At 39.5% G+C, this 22,243-nt stretch overlaps 1 protein-coding gene across 34 annotated transcripts in view; it reads left to right on the top strand.

Moving 5' to 3' along the window:
* tcf7l2 (transcription factor 7 like 2) overlaps window positions 1-22,243 on the top strand; it is a 180,518-nt gene that overhangs the window by 133,304 nt on the left and 24,971 nt on the right. For all 34 annotated transcript variants that reach the window (XR_007249533.2, XM_048550651.2, XM_048550642.2 and 31 more), the window contains one exon: window positions 6,400-6,532. Coding sequence is in view for 33 of the 34 variants with exons in the window: in XM_048550651.2 (XP_048406608.1) it covers window positions 6,400-6,532 (133 nt within the window). In the remaining variant the exon portion in view is untranslated. The remainder of the gene's footprint in view (window positions 1-6,399; window positions 6,533-22,243) is intronic.

The raw sequence follows: 22,243 nt of genomic DNA, 5'->3' as shown, positions 1-22,243 counted from the left end.
ATCTTCCGGCTCCCAAAATATGTGGCGACATAGTCTCCGTGAACAACTAATTGTTTAATGTGGAAAAAATACATTTAATAGTAGTAGCTCTCTACTAATTGATAGTCAGGCTCGAAGCTGGATTTTAATTTGATTTTGCTTACACAATTGAGACAATTGGGTGGCCAGAAAGTTGTCTTTCTTTCTTGACATCTGGAACAGCGTGGAAATATGTGAGAGCATTCTGAAGAGGTTTTGTGCTGCCTGGTCATGCAGTATTGTCATGTATGCTGTTGTGTCAGTGGTCCTGTCATCGTTTGTTGGAGAAGAGAGGCCTCTTTCTGAACAGGAGAGTTTTACTAGTCAATGAAGCCCTTGTCCTTGGGAACAATAGCCAGTTAACAAAGGGCAAGACCCTGGCCAGAAATGAGCTGTATAATACTGTGAAAGAGCTCAGACCACTGTATAAGTAAGAATAGGGATAGTAGATTTGGAAGAAAATGCTTACTCAGGTGTGAAGGGTTTTTTTGGTGGGTGAGAATGAGAAGAAAATATTGAATGAAAGTGTGGATTTAAATTTTGTCCTTTTAGGAAATCTTTTTAAAGTTCAGTTTATGGAGAATTATCGTGTGGGGAAGAGTTGTAAAATTTAACTCTTAATAGTCTTTCTTTTTAAAAAAACAAAAACCTCTTCTCTTAAAAATTGCAGTTATTTGGAATTGACCAGCAATTAGGGAGTTAATACAGTGCAGACCTTCAGAATAAGAGAATGTAGTGTTGCAAACCATTAAGATTAGTAGCTTTGGAACCAGTAAGCCATGTCTGGGTACAGCCAGGCTCAGGGCTAATAATTTAAGCAAAGCATTGGACTTGCCAGAATTAGCCTGGGGAAGGCTGCCTGACAAGCCCCCTTGTGTAGCTGCTTTTGTTTTATTGTACTTTGAGCACAAATGCACATTTCAGACCCAATCTTTCTTCAGCTGCACAGAAATGCAATGAACGCAATAGGGGTGCATTCAGTATAAGGGACTGGGTAGAAAGATGGTCACAACAACTCTAGTTTGTTTTGCCAGTCTCTTGATTAATGACATCAGAGGTGAATGGCAAGCTTTCATTTCTCTCGGGTTACCAATCTCTTTTTTTATATAAGTAAAGCGGGGAAGGACTATGTCTGTTCAATTAATCATTGACTGCCGCATTCCTGATTGTGAATACTGTGTCGGGTCCACCCTAGTGAAATATCTCCACTGCAGCGTATTTGGAATGTGATGCTTAAGTACACTTGAAAGGTCAGAGGTTGACTGTAGAGTTTCCTGGGTAAAGCGTTGTGCAATGATCCAAGAGGAGGGGTTTCCCTTCACAGCCTGCCTACTGCCACTGTTTGAAGGACAGTCCCACTTCCTACAGGCATTTCCTCTGTTTCCTCCCTTGGCAACAGCTTAATATTCTAACATCCTCTTTCCTTCATGTAAACACTAAATAACACAGTTTTAAATAGAGGAAAAATGACAAGATTTTTTAATATCTGTTCCCACTGAACATAGTTTCATGGTCATCATAATTAAGGAAGAAAATTCTACCATCAGGATAAAAATAGACATGATCTCCATGGAAGGGAGTATGTGAAACTTGTGAAATCGGTGAGGAAGGAGTGGAAAGTGAAAGACTGTTTATACAAGCATTAGAGAGCAGTGCTATAAAATCTGGCTCAAAGCCATGCACTTTATGCTTGTGTCTGTGCCCATACAGGTGTGACCTACATACAAGGCCATTGGCTTGTGGTTTCCACTGGAAGCACAGACACTTGCAGAAATTGATTTCTCATCACTAGAAACCTAATGAAATGAAACTGAATTTGGTATATTCAGTGAAAATAGTTCTATCTTTCTCATAGATCTATATCTCTGGTATTATCATGCTTCTATTTTGTGAGATACGTTTTGAGCAAGGCAAGTGCCCAGTGATTAAAAGTCATTGTGACTATCTTTGGTTTATACAAGTTGAAACTGGTAAATAAAGTATGAAAGGTTTTTGTTTCAAAATTACACCTTCAACTCCCTCATCACCTAGTCCAGCAGTAACTAGTCAGGGTTACTCACAGAAATAAGCAGAATACTGTTGTTCCTTTCACTTACAATACAAGTTGGTAGGTAATAAAAATAACGCGTAATACTAAAGCTGTATAAATGAACTACATATCAAGCTGATGTACTTCATTGCTTTTTAAAGAAAAAAAATCCCACTGATAGGGCAGCAATGCTTCCGTTTTACAATAAAATGTGTTTAATATTTTCCATTGAGGTGTTCCTGAAAGAAAAAAATTGAAAGCTTTAAGAACTGCATGATGCCATTTTTCACGTGCAAAGCATTGTCGATTTACAGAAGTTACAAATTAGTTTAGTAGTATTACTGAATTCAGCTGCTGAAATGTGATTAGGATGTAAGCATACGTGCTAATGACCAGTTTAGGAATCTATATCAAGGAATGGAATTAAAATAACTGAAGTTACTAACTGTTAATATTGTCATTTGAACTCTACATATTTAGCTGCGATAGGCTCTGTGGCTAAGCACACTTTTCTCCTTTTGCATGTTGTTGGAAGTCAGCTATGTTTTAAATCCAACCTAAACATTTATGTTAAACATTGCCCGTAGTCTTGCTCTTCAGAATTTTTACTGACACAATATTTACATTGACTTTATTTTTTCCTGACAGATGTAGAAGTATGCAAAAGATCACTCAAGTGCTTTGAAATTCAAAATATATATTGCTAATTTACATATAAAGCACCTAATTTTTCTAATTTGGCATCTGGTTACTTCAGTTTAGAAGTTAATGGATTGAATTAAGTCTCCCACCATTATATCCATTTGATAAATGTACGTTTTGTTAAGATGCCATCATGCTGTTTGAGATTTGTTAAGAATATATAAAATGTGCTCTAAGCATAATTAATTCTCTCATTTTTCAGTATTTGCTGTCAAGGATTTTTTTTATTTCTGGTCATACTGCTACATTGTATTTATATCTTTCATGCTAGACCCTGTTCAATGGATGATCTGATCTGAGGAGTTGCATTGTGTAGTGGATGATAACGGCTTTTCACCAAAAATTATTCCGAGCCCTCTACGAGTTGCTTGTAGCACCTAAATGCTTTGTTATTGCGTTATTTCTTTGAACCACACCCTTTGCAGCAATTTGGAAACTAATTCAACTCTCTTTTGAATAGTATGTCTGGGTTCAAAAACCGACTGGTCAGATTGAGAGGTACAGTTTTAACCTAAGTTCAACTCATGCACCATTTTTGAGTATGTAAATGATGGACCCGGCTATGGTTTTTGCTCTGCAATAGTTCTCCACATCCACCTCATCATTTATTTTCATTATTTCAAATGCTTGGATATTATCCAATTCTATCTTTCAATTCCGGTAGAAATTAAGCTTTAGCCTCTGGTCATGGCTCTATGGCCTTAAGAATCTAATGTACAATATTTCCCACTACTCCAGCATTTCTGTTGAATCATAGTGGCCACATCTGTACGCAACTGCACTGGCTACAGGAGTCCCCAGTGAGCTTGTACAAGTCTCAATCAAATTTCACTGGGCACAAATCTACAGAAAGAGACTACCCATATGTGGCACTAAATAATCTGCCTCACCTACAGAATCCATTGGAATTGTTGATGTGAAAAGCCAGAATTACATTGAAGTGGAAGTAGGAAACATTGTGAATTTTGGATTATAGATGCTGCCTAGGATGCAGAGTTATGTTTGTCTTGAAATTGCTTGATATTAAGATGTTATGAGGTCATAAAATTTACGGAAGATATAAATCAAATAATCTCCTGAAAGACTAATTTAAACCTAAGATAACAACACAGTACAGCTAACTTCAGAATCTTGGTTTTCAGGTGATTTAACAGTGACTAAGGAGCCGGAAAATAAACCGGAGAGCACCAAAAATGAGGGAGAAGCAAATTAAGAAAGAGGGGCCAAAAATAAAGAAAAAAAGAATGAAGGAATTAAAGAAACATGCCTTTCCAAATAAAGATGTAGTTACATGAATTTACATTTTACTTTTAAAAAAGTTTAAAATTGCTTACCACATGACAGCCTAACTCATGAAACACAGCAAACCACCAGTTTACATTTTGTCCAAATGCACATTGCAACATGTGACACTGCAAACCAGTTGACTAGTCCTCCCAAATGGATTGAGTTCAGTCACCCTTTAAAACTCACGCAATAACAAAGCATTTAGGTGCTACAAGCAACATAGAGGGCTCGGAATAATTTTTGGTGAAAAGCCGTTATCATCCACTACACAATGCAACTCCTCAGATCAGATCATCCATTGAACAGGGTCTAGCATGAAAGATATAAATACAATGTAGCAGTATGCATCAGATCAGGCTGTAATACAGCTGAGAAAGCTCAATGACTGAGATGATTTTCCTGTGCCTACTTTTGAGAAAATATTTATTTGAGGCTGTATTAGACCGGTGATCATTGAAGAGGAGATAATGTTCTCACTGCAATTTCCCATGTTTTAATGCATGTTGAATTGATGGTACTCATGACCAACCTGGTTGGAAATATTAACTTTTGAGTAATGAATAGGTTTTGAAGAGAATTTAGGCAGAATCAAAGCAATCTCTAAAATAAGATGGATTGAAGTCAGATTATATTTGCCCAAATTGGTTTTTTGTTGATAAATGTTTCAGTGCAATTGAAATTAGTTTGATGATGAGATGGTACTTTCAAAACATTTATAAAGGGGAAGCAACTGAATCATGATCTATTCTATATTGTCCATGCCTCATATAAACTCATTACAACAATAGCAGGCGCCAATTAGAAACAGGAGACACTGTAGACGGTAAATAACTAGCTGTAGCCTCCTGCTGTTTGCTCGCAAGATTCTGCAGCAAATTCTTTCTGAACACTGAACTTACAGGAGACTTACTTTGCTAGTGAACAGAGCCTTCTTGCAAAGAGCAAGCAGCTGCAACTCCACAGCTGAAAATGCCCTGTAGCATCATGATGAAATCTTCATGCGAGCACTCAAGGTTTTACTTCTCATTTGTTTCGATGGGAAGCAGATCTGTTTTTCTTAGAGGCACTCGTTGTTTATGATTATCTTTTGGTTATTGTATATAACAAAAATCTAAACCATTAACCCTGTGTATTCTGTACATCAGTTGTGATTTTTAAAGTACACACGTTGTAAGTAGCTTCAGAAATTAGACTTAATAACGTTATGGTTTCACACGTTTCAAAAAGCTTTTCTTAAAAACTACAAGGATAAATGCTTGCGTCAGCCTTTAAACCAAAATGCAGTACTGGTTTAGTGCTGCTAGATGTCCCTGGTGGGCATGAATGTTTAGAGGTAGTATGGTAGGACATAGATAATACTGTCCTAAAATGATGTGTGATGTTGGGATGATTTCACATTTTTATTTTACTGTGAATCTTTCAACTATTTAAACACAGTTTTTCATTCATCAACTAGTTATTGAAGTTGAAATCACATTAGTAGTTTCATGTGTATGTCAAAATATACAAAGGTTTTGTGACTTTAATTCAGTAAAATTATCCTGATGACCTACCCAGTTGTCTTGTTTCAATTTTAACAAGACCTAGATGAAAATATTCCTTCAAGCTTATAGCTGAAGTTTATTTTCAAATTTATATGGGCTGTAAATACCATCTTTGTCAGCAACATCTCGCAAGAGTTTTTATAAACCCTTGAACTAATTGATCATATTTTTGATTTTATTTTTTGATATGATATTAATCAAAATTAGTTTTAATTAAATAAATGTTTTTCCTGTTTACAATTGTGTGTTGGGCCGTAATGGTTTTGACGGTTCATTGATGAATTGAATTAGTCAATAAAATGATAAAATGATCAAAAAAAACATCAAGGTCATATTTTTGTTGAACTAAACATACCAGGTAAAAGAAAAAAAACTCTTTCATTATGATCACATTGGTTTATCATTACAACCCAATTAGGTTTGTATTTTTCATAATTTCTCTGCTACTCCAAGCTGTTTCATAGTTAATGCAGTTTTCTCATGGATGTTGACTTAATGGAATTTGGACATTTGCTAAGTACTGTAAACCTGATTGATAAATAGCAGCAGATATGGTTGTTTTAATGCAGAGTGATTTAAATTAATCTCCTTTTGTTACAATTCACCTAAATTGATAGAAGAGAGATGACATGTTTCAAAATAAAATCTGACCCAGAACCATTCATCATCTAATGTAAGCCTCTGGTTTTTGGCAACACTTAATATGTTCATGTGTTCCCAGTTGGAGGTCCCCTTCAGTACATGCAGTTAGTGTAAGTCATGGTTCATTGGTTGGTTGCTGTTGTCTCACTCACTTTCTTCTTGTCTTTCTTTTGACAGTCTAATAAAGTACCCGTTGTGCAACATCCCCATCATGTCCACCCGTTAACACCACTGATAACATACAGTAATGAACACTTCACACCAGGTAACCCTCCACCACACTTACCAGCAGATGTGGACCCCAAAACAGGTAGGTGGAAAAAAAACTTCCCACTGATCTCATTTCAAGGATTATAGGATTCAAAATTCTTTTTTTTTCGTAAAAGGCATTAGCGAAGATAATGTCTCAATCAGAAATGCATGGTGTTACATTTTATTTTCGTGGTATAAATTCCCAATGATACACAAGAGCAGTGGAGTTGAATTTATAAGTTGTATGTTCTTTGCATGAATCTTGCACATGTAATTTAGCCAGGCCTGAGTGACTTTCTGGTGGACAAGTAAAACTTTTGCAGAGATAGTCGGAAATGCAGATGCTGGAGAATCTGAGACAACGAGGTGTAGAACTGGATGAACACAGCAGGCCAAGAAGCATCAGAGGAGCAGGAAGGCTGATGTTTCAGGCCTAGACCCTTCTTCAGAAAAGGGTCTAGGCCTGAAACGAAAGCCTTCCTGCTCCTCTGCTGCTTGGCCTGTTGTGTTCATCCAGCTCAACACCTTGTATTCTTAAAGTTTTCAGATTGCGTTGTATGACGGGTATTGCTCCTGCTGTTACCACATTTAGGTGGATTGTAAATAGTAAATTGTTATTTGTTCAGCTTCAAACATAAGTATTTTCCATTTGGATACTTGCTGGTGGTATTTGCAAATATCCTTTGTTTCTTTTCATTGAATTGCATTATCAAGGAATGCACAAAATTTGTTGTGAAAATTGAAGGAGGTCCATGAAGTATTTACATAGCTATTAAGAAATGTTAAAAAAAATTAACCGCCGTGCTTTTTCAATCTGAACTGCTTACTCAGCTTTTAAAAAAGAAGAAAATCTACAAGTGTGCCCTGCAGCCGTATATCACCATGGGTGGGCTAAATTAATTTCAAAATGGCACTTCTGCCCTATAGTGTGAGAATGCCCTCCCCATCACCAGAGCTCCATAGTGGACGCTGGTGGGAATGCAGGCAAATCCACAAAGGAGGCCCGATGACTTCTACAGTCAGGTAAGGTGGTGGGCCTTTAGGCAGTGAAGTTTTCCCTGCCCATCTGCCAATCCCTGTCAGTTTTTGTGGCATGAACAGTGTAGTGTTGAAGTTCATTCAGTTTTAAGCAATCTTGATTCATCCTTCATTATTTACTTACTTTGCACTTCCAGCACCCACTCACCCTCTGTATCATGAGAATGGGCTGAAGGATTGGGGGATAGGCGTTGAGGTAGCCAGCTGTTCTACATTATGAGCTCCCTGATCAAAAACACACCTGGCAGCATTGTGTAATATTTAACACATGATTTCATTTCTTCAGTTCATGGCAAAATTCATGTTTTATGCTGCTTATAGTTTTTTCCATAACAAACATATGAGAAGTTTACTGATTTGTTCCATCGCTTATGGACTCTTGCTTGTGATCTCTTACTCTGTAAAAGTCGGGGCCCCTGTCTGGGAAGGGACAAACCTGACAGACGTCACTTGATGCAGGGATTTGAAATGTATGGATTTGCTGTTTTCTTGATTAAACATGACTCCAGGTAAGGGGCAGTAAAGCAGAAGTCACCTTTACCCTGGAAATGATTATTAGGAAAGGAAACAGACAAAAATAAAGTTTGAATAAAACAACAAAGAGTACTAAGGATGGAATCAGAAGCTAATTCTACATTTGTTAACTATAATAGTTATTAAAATGTCTATAAAATTTATAATATTAAAGTAAATAACTTGCAGTGCTGACAATGCCATTTGAACATGAATAAATTTCTATTTGGTTAAACAGGCTATCTGCACTGCTAATCCTAGTACAGCCAAGGGGATAGCTAAGTGGCAGACTTCACAGTACCCTGTAGCAAATTATAGGTTTGCTTTCATTTGCACAAGCCAGTATTTTTATTTTAAATATGAAACCCCTTTCTGGACACTTATCAAAACTAGCAACTACCACAGTGCATGAAATCCAAAGTTTGATCCCTCAGTTGGTCTCGTTATTTCTTCCCTGTCTCATCTTAATTAATAAACTCTTTAAGGTTTGTCCCATCCTTTGGCCAGTTAAATTCTTGCCTGCTCCAACCTGCACTGTGACATAATTTAAAAAGCTAATTTGAACATTTGAGCCCAGTTTATTTTGAACTGGTACAACTTGTGTATGGTTTACGATTTTCATTGCTGATTACATGAACTTTGTGCTTTGCATTTTCTACTTTTTGGTATTAAAAAATAGCTGTGTTTTTGCCAACATCACTGCTATGTGGAGCCAATCTGTCTGTCTGTGTGTGTGTGTGTGTGTGTAGACACAATAGGTCTTTTGGTTCAACCTTCATTTATTTTTTGATTATATTTCTGTGATATTCCTTCGGATGTCTTCAGTGTTAAAGATGGCATATAAAGGTTTTGCTGTTTGTGCAAGGGCAGTGCTTTCTATTTTCTTATTGGTTGAGTCAGCTGTATGTTTCTTGCAAATACTCTGTGGATAGACAGTTTGCCTTTCTTCCCCGTAGAAGTAAAATTAATGAGAAATGTGTGATGTACGGTGGTACAATATAAACGTTTTAAAATTTGTGTTATTAACATTAAACGTGGAAACTCAAATTCCTTCATATTCAGTTTTGCACCTTTAGTTTCATAGTTAAAAGCTTCTGTGGGCACATAGTAGGAGCTAGGGTAGTTGTACAGATGGGTTGTGATGCTATGCATTGGGAATACTCACTCTAAGAACTTGTAGCATATAGTTGTGAATATCTGATTCTGTAGTTCATGTGTTTAGGGGGTTTAACTTTTACAAATGCAATGTTTAGATTGGAGATTCAGGTGTTAAATTTGAGATACATGGAGACATCTGATTAAGAGCCTAGGAAACTGGCCATCAGTAAATGCAAATCAAACAAGTTTATTACAGTTCCAACATTGTTTATTTTACAAGGTAAGAGTTAGAAATTTAGAACTAAAACAATAGGTGGCCCTTTTTGACCTTGTGATAGAGCTAGGTCAATATTTTCTTCAATAAAAGATGTAAATTGTGCATATATTTGATGAAAAATTTTTGAAGCAGTTGTACACTATTGGAGTTCCTTGATGGGGACAGCAAGTCTGGAAGGATTGGAGAGCTAATTGGAGTGGTGATTCTTTGGGCCTGCCCTGTGGTTTCTGGGGGAATGCCTCCAGCAGAAATGTCAACGGCACTTCAGTCCTTTACCTGCTTAGTGCCCATTGTTGGTCACATAATGTCAATCCAGACTGTCAGATTATAGGGATAGACTCCCTGTGAACAGACTGTTGTAATCTCAACTATTTCTCTGCAAGCAGATACGAAAGACAAATGGATGGAGTCAGTAACTAGAGAATAGACTTTGGAATGGGAACCAAAAATAATGGCAAAAGTTTTCCCAATAGTAAATTGGAGGAATTTTCTGCTGAACTGAATGTTGGATAAGCAGCCTGATAATTCACACGCTGTAGAAGAATTGAGAGATGGCCGTGCACCAGAGAGCTGGATGTTATCAGTATGAATGTAAACACAATTGCTGTGCTTTTGGTTGTCATAGAAGTATGTTGTTGAGAAGTAGAAAGGAACTCAGACTTGAACCATGTAAGATGCTAGCGGCAAGTGTGTGAGGTTAAGAAAAGAAGCCACTGCATAGGATGGTATGGCAATAATTAAATAGTTAAGAATGGAATTCTGTTTTGAAAGGAACTATTTTGGTGCTGTAGCTTTGGTTGAAACCTAATTGAAATTGTTCAGACATGGTATACCAGAAAAGATGTACGTTAATTTGGGGGGACTGAAAATTCAATGCTATGTCAATTTATTCTTCAGAAAGTTGAAATAATCAACTTGTAGACTTGAGCATTGGTAAAAGAAGACATTTTATTGGAGATTTTCATTATGCACTCATCAAAAAATTCACAAGCGCACGAACATAAAAGGAAACAACATCTTTTATATTTCTAGTCTCATAATTCTGGAGCGTTGTATATTTTTTGTAGGCTGATGGACTGATACATTGTTTGAAATTTGACTGCGATACAGCATGTTGGATGTACGTTTGCATAGGATTAATTTTAATTCTTGATGGATTTGAATAATAATATCAAATTCAAGGACTTGGAAGGGATAGAATAGCAATCGATGGGTTGGGAATTGGGTTTTGATGAATAGGGTGGTGACAGCAGGTTAGCGAGAGCAGCAACATCAGAACAGAGAGCTATTAACAATCTGTTGAAGGTGAGCAATTTAACATGATGATCTACAGTAGCAGAAAGAAGCTAATAGTTTCATTTGCATTCCAGAATGATCTTGGAGTGGTGGTAGTTTTAGCACATGAAGCACTAGTGTTTTGAGATCCAACCAGACCTTGCAACAAATGACTAAGCAAATTGTCTATTATTTCTTCGCAAGTCGCTGTTATTTGGACTAAAGGGAATGGAGATCTGCACCATATCAGGGGAAACTGCTGTGTTGAGAGCGAGGGATGCTTTTAATGCAGGCTGAAACCTCAAAGGAGGAAGTGAACATGTGGTTGAAAGAATCTACAACTGCAGAAAGGTTGCGGCAAACTGACTTCAACTTTTAGAAGTATAATTCAGTGAATTTGAAGACATTATTTACAGGGATGAATACAGAAGGAACGAGTGGATCTTGATGGAGAGTGATGGAAGAAACTGGTCAGAGGTAGACTTGCTTGTGATTAATAGAATGAGACCATGTGAGGTGGCAGGCTTGGGAACTGGCCGTGATTGAGGTTGGGCAGTTAACATTGAGGGAGAGATTCACTGAGGGCAGTAAACTTAGAAGACAGAGCATAATGAATTGAGATGATGGTTAAATGCACTATGGTTGACAAATTGCCCAATGTGATCTGAGGAAGAAAAAAACCGCCAATGTCTCAGTGTAAGAGTTCTTTTATGGGACTTGGAAGGGAGAGGGGACCGGGGTAGACAATATTATTTACTTGAGGTGAGAATGGGTGGAACAACCTTGAAAGAAATTGCTAGAAGAGCATTGGGTCAGGCCTCAATAAGTTCGGTATGAGCCATAATACCATTGCAGCGATAGTGCAGAAGCGAGTGATTGAATTTCTAGCTAAGCAGGGAAACTTGATTGAAGGGAGCGAAGTCATCATCGTCTGCCAACAGATTGGAAAAACTTTTATAAATCTTTTTACAAAACCATCTTACACAGCTTCTTTAGTACACTGTAATGGAGTATCATGATATCCCTCAAATACTTTTGTTTGAGAGCAGTTTGTGCTAATCATTACCTTTACTTGGGCATGACAAGACTTTGAGTGTGTAATAGATGCTTTCAAACATGTATCTTAAAGAACTACATTGCTGAGGAAGTTCTGACGCCTAAGAGGTTATTCAGTAGCAATTATGAGCTTCCTGCAATAACACCTCATTCAATATGGGATAACCTTTTCAGGACTAGTAAAGCAAAGGGCATGTTCTCATCAGCTCAGCGATTTTACGTAGTACACTCAGGATTTCTACAGTACACCACCTGGAAAAACACAATCACCCACAAAACGGTCTGGATTTTCACATTTTGCTGTCTATGCAGACTCCAGACGTTCCTGTGGTGTTAGAAAATTAGTAAATGCAAGATACGAGTACAGGTGCACCCCATTGAGCCTGTACCACTATGCAACATGATATTAGCTGGTCTGTTTGAAACCTTAACTCTACTTTCCTGCCTGCTTCCCGTAACTCCCTTGTCAATGAAATATCTGTCCAATTCAACTTTTCAATGGCATTGTTTCCTTATAAGCAGTGGAAGATATGTTTGAAACACCAACAACCTTCTCATCTCCCTCTTCAAAGGGAGATTCTTTGTTAAATTTGTGCTCCCAATTCTACACTTGTACCTGAGAAGAAAAATCCTTCCAGCATCTTAGCCTATCAAGCTGTTTAAGAATCTTCTATGTTTCAATTAGATCACCCCTCAATCTTCTAAATGCCTGTTGAGTTAGGCCCCTCCCTTTCCTCATAAGACAAGCCCCACATCTCAAGAATTAGATTAATGAACCTTCTCTGCACAGCTTCCAGTGAAACTTCCCCCTCTTATTTACACCCAAACTGTGGACGGTTTTTTATTCATTTATGGGACATGAATATCCCTGGGTAGGCCAGCATTTGTTGCCCAAATTTCAGATCTCTGGACAAAACTGGGGTAAGCTAACTTCTTAAACTTCTGCAGTGCTTGGGATATAGGAACATCCATGGTGCTGTCAAGAAGTTGTTCTCGGATTTTTACTGAGCAGAAATGTATAGATGGTGGCATACTTTCAAGTTTAAAACTCATATAGGTAGATAAATCATTGGAACCTGAACAGTGACGGAAGAGATTGCTGGGCCCCTTGCTGAGATATTCATATCATCAACAGCCAAAGGTGAAGTGCTGGAAGACTGGAGGTTGTCTACTGTTGCCTCACGAAGAAAGGTGGTAAGGAAAAGCCAGGGAACAAGACCAGTGAGCCTGACATTGGTGGTGAGCCAGTTGTTGGTAGGAATCCTGAGGGACAGAATTTACATGTATTTGAGAAGACAAAGAGTGATTAGGGATAGTCAGCATGGCTTTATGCATGAGAAATTGAGTCTCACTAACTTGATTGCGTTTTTTGCAGTAACAAAAAGGATGATGGCAGAGTGGTGCATGTGGTCTATGTGGACTTCAGTTAGGCATTTGACAAGCTACCTTATGGGAGACTCATTCGCAAGGTTAGTTCACACAGAATACTGGGGGGGACTAGCTGTTTTGATGTAGAACTGCTCAAAGGTAAGGGACAGAGGGTGGTGGAGGAGGGTTGCTTTTTAGATTGGAGGCCTATGCCCAGTGGTGTGTCGCAAGGGTCAGTGCTGGGTCTACTGCTTGCCCTGCCATGTTCATCCAGCTCCACACTTTTTTATCTCAGATTTTCCAACATCTGCAGTTCCTGTTATCTCTGTCCGGGATATTGATCATGTTGACCAAGGGACTGTGGAGTGGCAGATGAAGTTTAATTTAGTTAAATGTGAGATGCTGCATTTTAGTCAGCCAAATCAGGACAGGACTTTGTATACGTAATGATAAGTTCCTGGGGAGTGTTACTGAACAAAGAGAATTAGGAGTGCAGATTAGTGGTTCTTTGAAGGTGGAGTCACAGGTAGATAGAATAGTGACGGCAGTGTTTGGTATGTTTGCCCTTAATGGTGAGTGCATTGAGTTTTTGAGTTGGGAGGTCATGTTGCGATTGTATAGGATGTTGATTCGGCTGGGGCTATTTTCCCTGAAGCATCAGAGGCTGAGGGGTGACCTTAGAGGTTTATAAAATAATGAGTGGCATGGATAAGGTGAATAGGCAAGAACTTTTCCCTGGGCTTACAGTATTTAAAAAAATATCTGGTTGGGTATATGAATAGGAATGGTTTAGAGGGATACAGACCAAATGCTGGCAAATGGGACTAGATTTATTTAGGATAGCTGGTCGGCATGGGAGAGTTGGATCGAAGGGTGTGTCACTGTGCTATATATCTTTGACTGTAAGTCAGAATGGTCAGTAGCTTGAGGTGAACTTTCAGGTGGTGACTTTCCCATGCATTTGCTGGCCTTGACCTTCTAGATGGTAACGGTCAGCGAGTTTAGAAAGTGCTAAGTTACTGCAGTATATCTTGTAGATGGTGCACTCTGTTGTTGCTATGTGTTGATGGTGCAGAGGCCGCTCCACATCTCAGAACATGTAGCAAAACTTCCACTTCCTTTATACTCGGGCTCCTTGCAATAAGGGCCAACATTTTGTTTGCCCCCTTAATTACTTGAATGATGAATATGTATGATTCATATACAGGGTCACCCAGATACTTATGCACTGCAGCTTGCTGCAATCCCTTTATTTAAAAATGTGTTTTTCTATTCACCATGCTGAAGTGGACGACGTAACGTTTTCCACATTATATTCCACCTGCTGTTTTTTTTTCTCTCATTTAACCTATCTGTATCCCTCTGTAGTATCAGAGATAATGGGAACTGCAGATGCTGGAGAATTCCAAGATAATAAAATGTGAGGCTGGATGAACACAGCAAGCCAAGCAGCATCTCAGGAGCACAAAAGCTGACGTTTCGGGCCTAGACCCTTCATCAGAGAGGGGGATGGGGGGAGGGAACTGGAATAAATAGGGAGAGAGGGGGAGGCGGACCGAAGATGGAGAGTAAAGAAGATAGGTGGAGAGAGTGTAGGTGGGGAGGTAGGGAGGGGATAGGTCAGCCCAGGGAAGACGGACAGGTCAAGGAGGTGGGATGAGGTTAGTAGGTAGCTGGGGGTGCGGCTTGGGGTGGGAGGAAGGGATGGGTGAGAGGAAGAACCGGTTAAGGAGGCAGAGACAGGTTGGACTGGTTTTGGGATGCAGTGGGTGGAGGGGAAGAGCTGGGCTGGTTGTGTGGTGCAGTGGGGGGAGGGGACGAACTGGGCTGGTTTAGGGATGCAGTAGGGGAAGGGGAGATTTTGAAACTGGTGAAGTCCACATTGATACCATATGGCTGCAGGGTTCCCAGGCGAAATATGAGTTGCTGTTCCTGCAACCTTCGGGTGGCATCATTGTGGCAGTGCAGGAGGCCCATGATGGACATGTCATCAAGAGAATGGGAGAGGGAGTGGAAATGGTTTGCGACTGGGAGGTGCAGTTGTTTGTTGCGAACTGAGCGGAGGTGTTCTGCAAAGCGGTCCCCAAGCCTCCGCTTGGTTTCCCCAATGTAGAGGAAGCCGCACCGGGTACAGTGGATGCAGTATACCACATTGGCAGATGTGCAGGTGAACCTCTGCTTAATGTGGAATGTCATCTTGGGGCCTGGGATGGGGGTGAGGGAGGAGGTGTGGGGACAAGTGTAGCATTTCCTGCGGTTGCAGGGGAAGGTGCCGGGTGTGGTGGGGTTGGAGGGCAGTGTGGTGCGAACAAGGGAGTCAGGGAGAGAGTGGTCTCTCCGGAAAGCAGACAGGGGAGGGGATGGAAAAATGTCTTTGGTGGTGGGGTCGGATTGTAAATGGCGGAAGTGTCGGAGGATAATGCGTTGTATCCGGAGGTTGGTAGGGTGGTGTGTGAGAACGAGGGGGATCCTCTTGGGGCGGTTGTGGCGGGGGCGGGGTGTGAGGGATGTGTCGCGGGAAATGCGGGAGACGCGGTCAAAGGCGTTCTCGATCACTGTGGGGGGAAAGTTGCGGTCCTTAAAGAACTTGGACATCTGGGATGTGCGGGAGTGGAATGTCTTATCGTGGGAGCAGATGCGGCGGAGGCGGAGGAATTGGGAATAGGGGATGGAATTTTTGCAGGAGGGTGGGTGGGAGGAGGTGTATTCTAGGTAGCTGTGGGAGTCGGTGGGCTTGAAATGGACATCAGTTACAAGCTGGTTGCCTGAGATGGAGACTGAGAGGTCCAGGAAGGTGAGGGATGTGCTGGAGATGGCCCAGGTGAACTGAAGGTTGGGGTGGAAGGTGTTGGTGAAGTGGATGAACTGTTCGAGCTCCTCTGGGGAGCAAGAGGTGGCGCCGATACAGCCATCAATGTACCGGAGGAAGAGGTGGGGTTTGGGGCCTGTGTAGGTGCGGAAGAGGGACTGTTCCACGTAACCTACAAAGAGGCAGGCATAGCTGGGGCCCATGCGGGTGCCCATGGCCACCCCCTTAGTCTGCAGGAAGTGGGAGGAGTCAAAAGAGAAGTTGTTGAGTGTGAGGACGAGTTCAGCTAGGCGGATGAGAGTGTCGGTGGAGGGGGCCTGGTCGGGCCTGCGGGACATCCAGCCTCACATTTTATTATCTTGTATCCCTCTGTAGATTCTTTATATCCTCCTCACAACTTGCTTTTCTACCTACTTTCATAACATCAGCAAATTAGGATGCAATTAAATGTCCCTTCAATGACTCTGTACCATAACTTCCTAAATGTCCCACTACTACCTCTTTATTATGACTCTAGTATTTTCCCAATGACAGATGTTAGAGTAACTCGCCAATAGTTCCCTATTTTCTGTCCCCTCTTCCCTTAAACAGAAGGGTTACATTAGTAGTTTTCCAATCTGCCAGGACCATTGCAGATTCAGGACATTTTGTAAGATTACAATTGCATCAGGCCTCTCTCACCTAAAACGCATTGCCTGACCTGCGATGTCACCTCTTGTGTACTCTGATAAAGCCTTTAGTTATTTTGGTGCAGTAACTTGAAAGAACTTCTGGGATTTATATTTTAACCAATTGAAACCTTAATCTCCTTTTTAACAGGAGGGAGACAGCCAGCCATTTTAGGTTTATTCAATGCATTCGCACCTGTTGTTATGGTCCTTGGATCTTTTACTTACAAATTTTGTGTCTTGATACCTCCTGTCCCATTACACCTGAGGAAGGACCAGTGCTCAGAAAGCTAATATTTTCAGATAAATCTGTTGTATTATAACCCAATGATGTGTGATTTTTGACCATCTCCAACCCAGTCTAACACCAGCAACTCCACATCATGGCTTCAAGTCACGCGTGGTTCTTGCTTATGCTATGGGCAGTTTTGTTATTGCCACAGAAAAATCCTGGCCTTTCAAATTTTGCAAATACATACAGAGGATCTGATGCCCTAGGATATCAAATCAAATTTTCAAAATTTGACGATGTCATGAAAATTGGAAGGAAAGGTTAAAAAATACTGCTTTGCTTATTATGCAGTTTCCCACTCTCTCCAAAGCTGAGTGGTGTGACACAGTTCAAAAGACTTGTGAACCATGGTGATATTACTGCAGATGAACCCTGATGGAATGAAAATTTGGCAATAATAATGAAATCCAATAAACAAACTCAACCTAAAGGAATTGGAAGGAATTAGCTGATCTTAACTTCATTGGTGGAAGATTTGTGTTCCAGTTTATAGAAGTGGATATTGACCCCATCAGTTTACTATTGCATGCTATTCTGGATGAAGCACCTACAAAGTCCAGTGTTCCTGGATTAGCGAGAATTGGTACTGTTTTTGATTACTAATTGGTTACTTCTAGTAAAACATGAGTGTAGGCGCTTGGTAAGTGCAGGATCGGGCAGGGCAAAAATTATCACAACTCAGCATGGTCAACATGAGAGAAATAAATTGGGAAAGGCAAAAGGAAGATATAACTCCTAAATTAGTAATCTCTCATCTCTTTTAAAGCATCAGAAATGCTGTAGGTTTTTTTTGTTGGCAATATTTAAACAGATGTAATGTTCTGACTACCATATTCGACAGTTTCTGATTTTGTTTCTCACTTCCAGCATCCGCAGTTCTTTGGATTTTTCTGTCTAGTGTCTAGCTCTTAAAGGGACTACCACCTTAACATAAAACACTTTCCTTCACTGTCTCAAAGTGCATTGGCCACTACAAATCGAAACCTGCAAAGAAACAGGAAACAATGTAGGCCTAAAGGTTACTGTCTGAAATTATTGAGCTTGTACTAGCCCTGGAAAGTTGTAAACTGTCAACTGAAAGATGAGCTGTTCCAAGAGCAAGCTAGAGAATTAAGATGATTGATGACTGAAGTCTCAGGCTCAAACTTGTGGTCAACTTGGTAGCCCACAAAGCTCTCAACATATTTGCATTTAGTCTCCTAAGACAGAGCAGACTGCATTGAGCAACAGATATAGAGTAATTTAAAAGAAGCACATGTAAATTGCTTTTTCACCTCAGTGTTTGGGGCCTTAGATGGTGTGAAGTGAGGACGTGAAAGGGCAAGTGTTATCAACCCTATTACAAATAAACCAGGGTTTTGTGGAGGGATCAATCCCTTCAGCGAGCTGAAAGGGAAGGTATTTGGTGATTGCATCATGCTGGAAACTTTGGCCGGTCTTTGATGCAATGAGATCAGCATTTGTTCCATCTGTTGGACTAATGTGCAGGAATCCAAAGTCTGAAGGAATGAGGTTGTTTTACAATTGCTGTTTTGTAAAATGATATGTAAAGTTTTAGGTGAAGCGGTATCATCTTGGTAGTGACTAGTGGATCACACCTAAAAATAACTTATTTAGTGCAGCAAATATCCCTTTGGAACAGGTTTCATTGTTTAGTGCCCCAAAGGGAAATTTTGTCATAGAAGCAGAGAATGTGTTTTAAGTTTTAAGTAAGTACTTCCTTTTGGAAGCAGAATATGAGCGGGTTTCACTAAAAGAAGAAAGAAGTTACACACAAAGCAATTATAGATAGAGAAGATGGGTGAAAAGATCAGCACCACTGCGAATCACTGAGTCATCTGGTCCTGATAGAATTCATTCTGGTTTCCTGAAAGATAATATTTTACATAATATCAAAAAGTAGATCTAGTTAGATATTGGTCACCATCTTTCAGACTACTTTGGATATTGGTATAGTACTGGATAGTTGTAAATAGTTCAACATTATTCAAAAAGCAGGTAAACATATGAAACAAGAAAGCACAATCAAGTTATCAGAAACAATTACAAAGAAAACCGAAATAAATTTTAATTTGCCGAAAAAATGGGCCAATAAGGAGAGCTAGCAGGTATTTGTTAAAGCTAATCTAACTTGAATTTTTATGTTATGTGATAAAGAGAAGATTGGTCAAGATCAATAGACTCGGTACATTACAGAAATTTGGTAAGAAGGTTGAAGCCCAGGAATTAAAAGGAAAGAGGTACGGATACAAAATTGGCTCAATGACATGAAGCAAAGCAGGATAGCAAATGGTTGTTTTACAAATAGGGAGAATGTCTGCCGTGGATTGGGTCACTGTTGGAGCTGTTATTCTTTCAATCTATTTAAGTAACTTACACTATAGAGAAACATCATAAATCTTTCAAATGATGCAAAACCAGGTGAATTGGTAGAGGTTGTTAACAGTTACGACATTTAATAGACATTTGATTAGGTACATGAATAGGAAAGGTTTGAAGGGATTATGGGTCAAATGCAGGCAAGCGGGATTAGTTTAGTTTGGGACACTTTGCTGGCATGGATGATTTGGACAAACTTCTGTGCTGTATGACTCTGACTCTACTCATGTTAGTGGAATTCCTAATAATTAACACTTGTACCTCGTTAGGATTATTGCTCAGGTCTCCCAAGTATTTGACTGCTCCAGAAGACCATAAGATATCGGAGCAGAATTATGCAATTTAACCCACTGAGAATGCTCCACCATTCGATCGTAGCTGATATGTTTCTCAACCCCGACTGGTGATCTGACGTAGCATTTCATTCATACTGTTTAATTGTGGCTGACTTGTTTCTGTTTTATGCCCCGGTTTCACATAAACAGACCCTTGTCATTTACATTGGCTTTCTCCACTGGCTGTCAACTGTACCTTGTAGATTCTTAGTGAGGATACCAAACTGAATCCGTTCTTAGTTCTATATCTTTGTTTCTAAATCGAAGAGGCCACTCTCAAGTGAGCTTAGTACCAATTAACCTGAAACTGTTCTTCCTGAACTGTAGTTTAATAGTAATATCGTGGAAGCAACTTGATGCCAGGCAGAAGTTACCCTTTAGCTCACAGAATCTTTGCACTAACCACAAGACTAGTTTTGATTGGATTTTTCTGTGCTTGGATAATATTAGCTAGCATCTGAGAGATTAGTGTGGAACATAATAATGATGAAATAGTGCAGCAATTACAATGTTTCTGGCCAAGTCATAATTCATCATTGTCCACCACTGTAAACATTCAGTAAATCCAGCACCAGCTCACAGTAACAGCGGTATGTACTGTCTATAACATGCAGTACAGCACGTCACTGAATTTCTTCAGCAGCTGCTTTTGAACTGTGACCTTTGCCACCTGGGAACTATTAAAGCAGCAGATCCACAGGAGCACCACTGCCTGTAAACGGACCTCCACCCCGCCCCCCCGCCAAGTTGCGCAGCTATCCTGCCTACTTTCACTGCCATTGTGTCGAAGTCCTGCCACCTGTTCTCCAACACTGGTATGGATGTAGCTACACCAGATGGACTGCAGCAGTTCAAAAGCATAAACCCAGAGCCATTTTCGAGAGGGAAATTAGGGATCATCAATGCCAGCATCTTACCTCATGAACTTTACACTTGACCAATTTAAAGGAAAAGGATTTGCACGGCCATGATGAAGTGAAAACTGATAGAACCAAACCTTGCATATCTAGTGTTATTGGATGTTCAAATTTAGAATGACACTTAATTGTTTTTCTTTTATCCTGGGCAGTTTAGGAACCAATGTTGTTGTAAACTGGAAGATCTGAACATACTGTTCTATTGCCTTCTCTTTTGGGAGGTGTAGATAAAGTTAGTCCAGTCATGGTGACCTACAGCTGAGTCTGCCCTTAATCTTAGTACATGCAACATGTAACATAAAGCTGATGACCTAGATGGTATGAAATTTTCATTTGCAAATTATTTGAGAAATTTAGGACTGAAAACAATATGACACAGTTTGAAATTTATAAAGCTTTTGTTTTAAAGAAGTTTGAGCAGTTTGAAAGTTGCTCCATGTACCCATTGATTTGAAATACCCAATGAGTCAGTACAGTTGAAAAAACAGCACCGTACACACATTTGGGAATAGGGGAGAGCAGCTTTTGCTTCAAAAAGCTTACTTCAAAAGTAGTCTTTTGAACAAGGGTGAACAAGGGTGACCAAATGCTAAACTTAACCTTATGCTCTATTAAATATTTTATTTCTACAGATCATATGAATTCAGTGCCTATGAAGACAAATTAATTTTGTAGCAGTTGAGCTAACTTTAAGTAACTTCACACACACAAGTGATGTGCCAGTACCTGGCAGATTAATTCGTGATGTAATCTAAGAGCTGTAACTCAATTAAATGTTCAGTTATATAATAAATGATTACTCTATAATGTATGATTTGCAGAAGTAATTTGTGTGTAGAAATGAAGCAAATATAGATCAAGGCTGTGTCCCATGAAGTTTGATTCATTCTGCAGAAGTTTAGAGAGAGAGAGAAATTTCATCATGGGCACAGAAGGCTAGTCCATACGAAAGCAATAGTGTGCAACTATTATTTTGTGTCCACATGTGGATAGAGAAATTACCCAATGTTTATTTTCAATCCAGCATTAAATAAACAGTGGGAACAAATATATGTTGATTTCTTTGAAGTGGAAGGGGAAGGATACCTTGTTTTGGCCAATAACTATAGCAAGTAGATAATGCTGAAGCGCCAAAACTGTTGACTCTTTGAGACGTTTGCTTGCAATTTGTGGGTTGCTGAGATATTGGTATACAGTTCATGTTAGGACTGTTAGCAATATTTCAGAGAAGAATAATGTCAGACTCACTAATGTCACCATATCATCCAGTGTTGAAAGAGTAATACTTTGAGGATGGTTTTTGTTTGCTAGATAACTAGTTAAGCAGTAATTTCCATGTTTTTCTTTGCAGACTAGTTCCCTGTATTTACACATTTTCCCAGTAGAATACAACAGATTTCTGATTGTATGATTTGATGCTTAAACATGGCCCAGGATAAGATTTAGTTGGTTTAAGCTGAAATCAGTTGCAAAGTTGTAGAAAAGCCAGACAAAATGAAAACGAATCATGATATGTGAAGCTTAAAGCTGAGGATTGGTTCAAAGGTCGTAGAGCAAAGAACACTGAACTTACGAGGATAAGTATGTGATTCTTATAAAGTAGCTAGATCATTCACATATCTAGTAAAAATCAGACACAGACTCTCCAGTGCCAGCGTCACCTGCTTAAAAGAGGAAATCTGATAAAAGGGAACGCATGATGAACCTCTTGTAATCAAGATTTCTTCTAAAGCTCAAAGTGAAA

The sequence above is a fragment of the Stegostoma tigrinum genome, chromosome 20 (assembly GCF_030684315.1).
Source record: "Stegostoma tigrinum isolate sSteTig4 chromosome 20, sSteTig4.hap1, whole genome shotgun sequence".
Classification (NCBI taxonomy): Eukaryota; Metazoa; Chordata; class Chondrichthyes; order Orectolobiformes; family Stegostomatidae; genus Stegostoma; species Stegostoma tigrinum.
The sequence above is the reverse complement of the archived record's forward strand: the minus strand, read 5'-3'. Positions and strand labels throughout refer to the sequence as shown.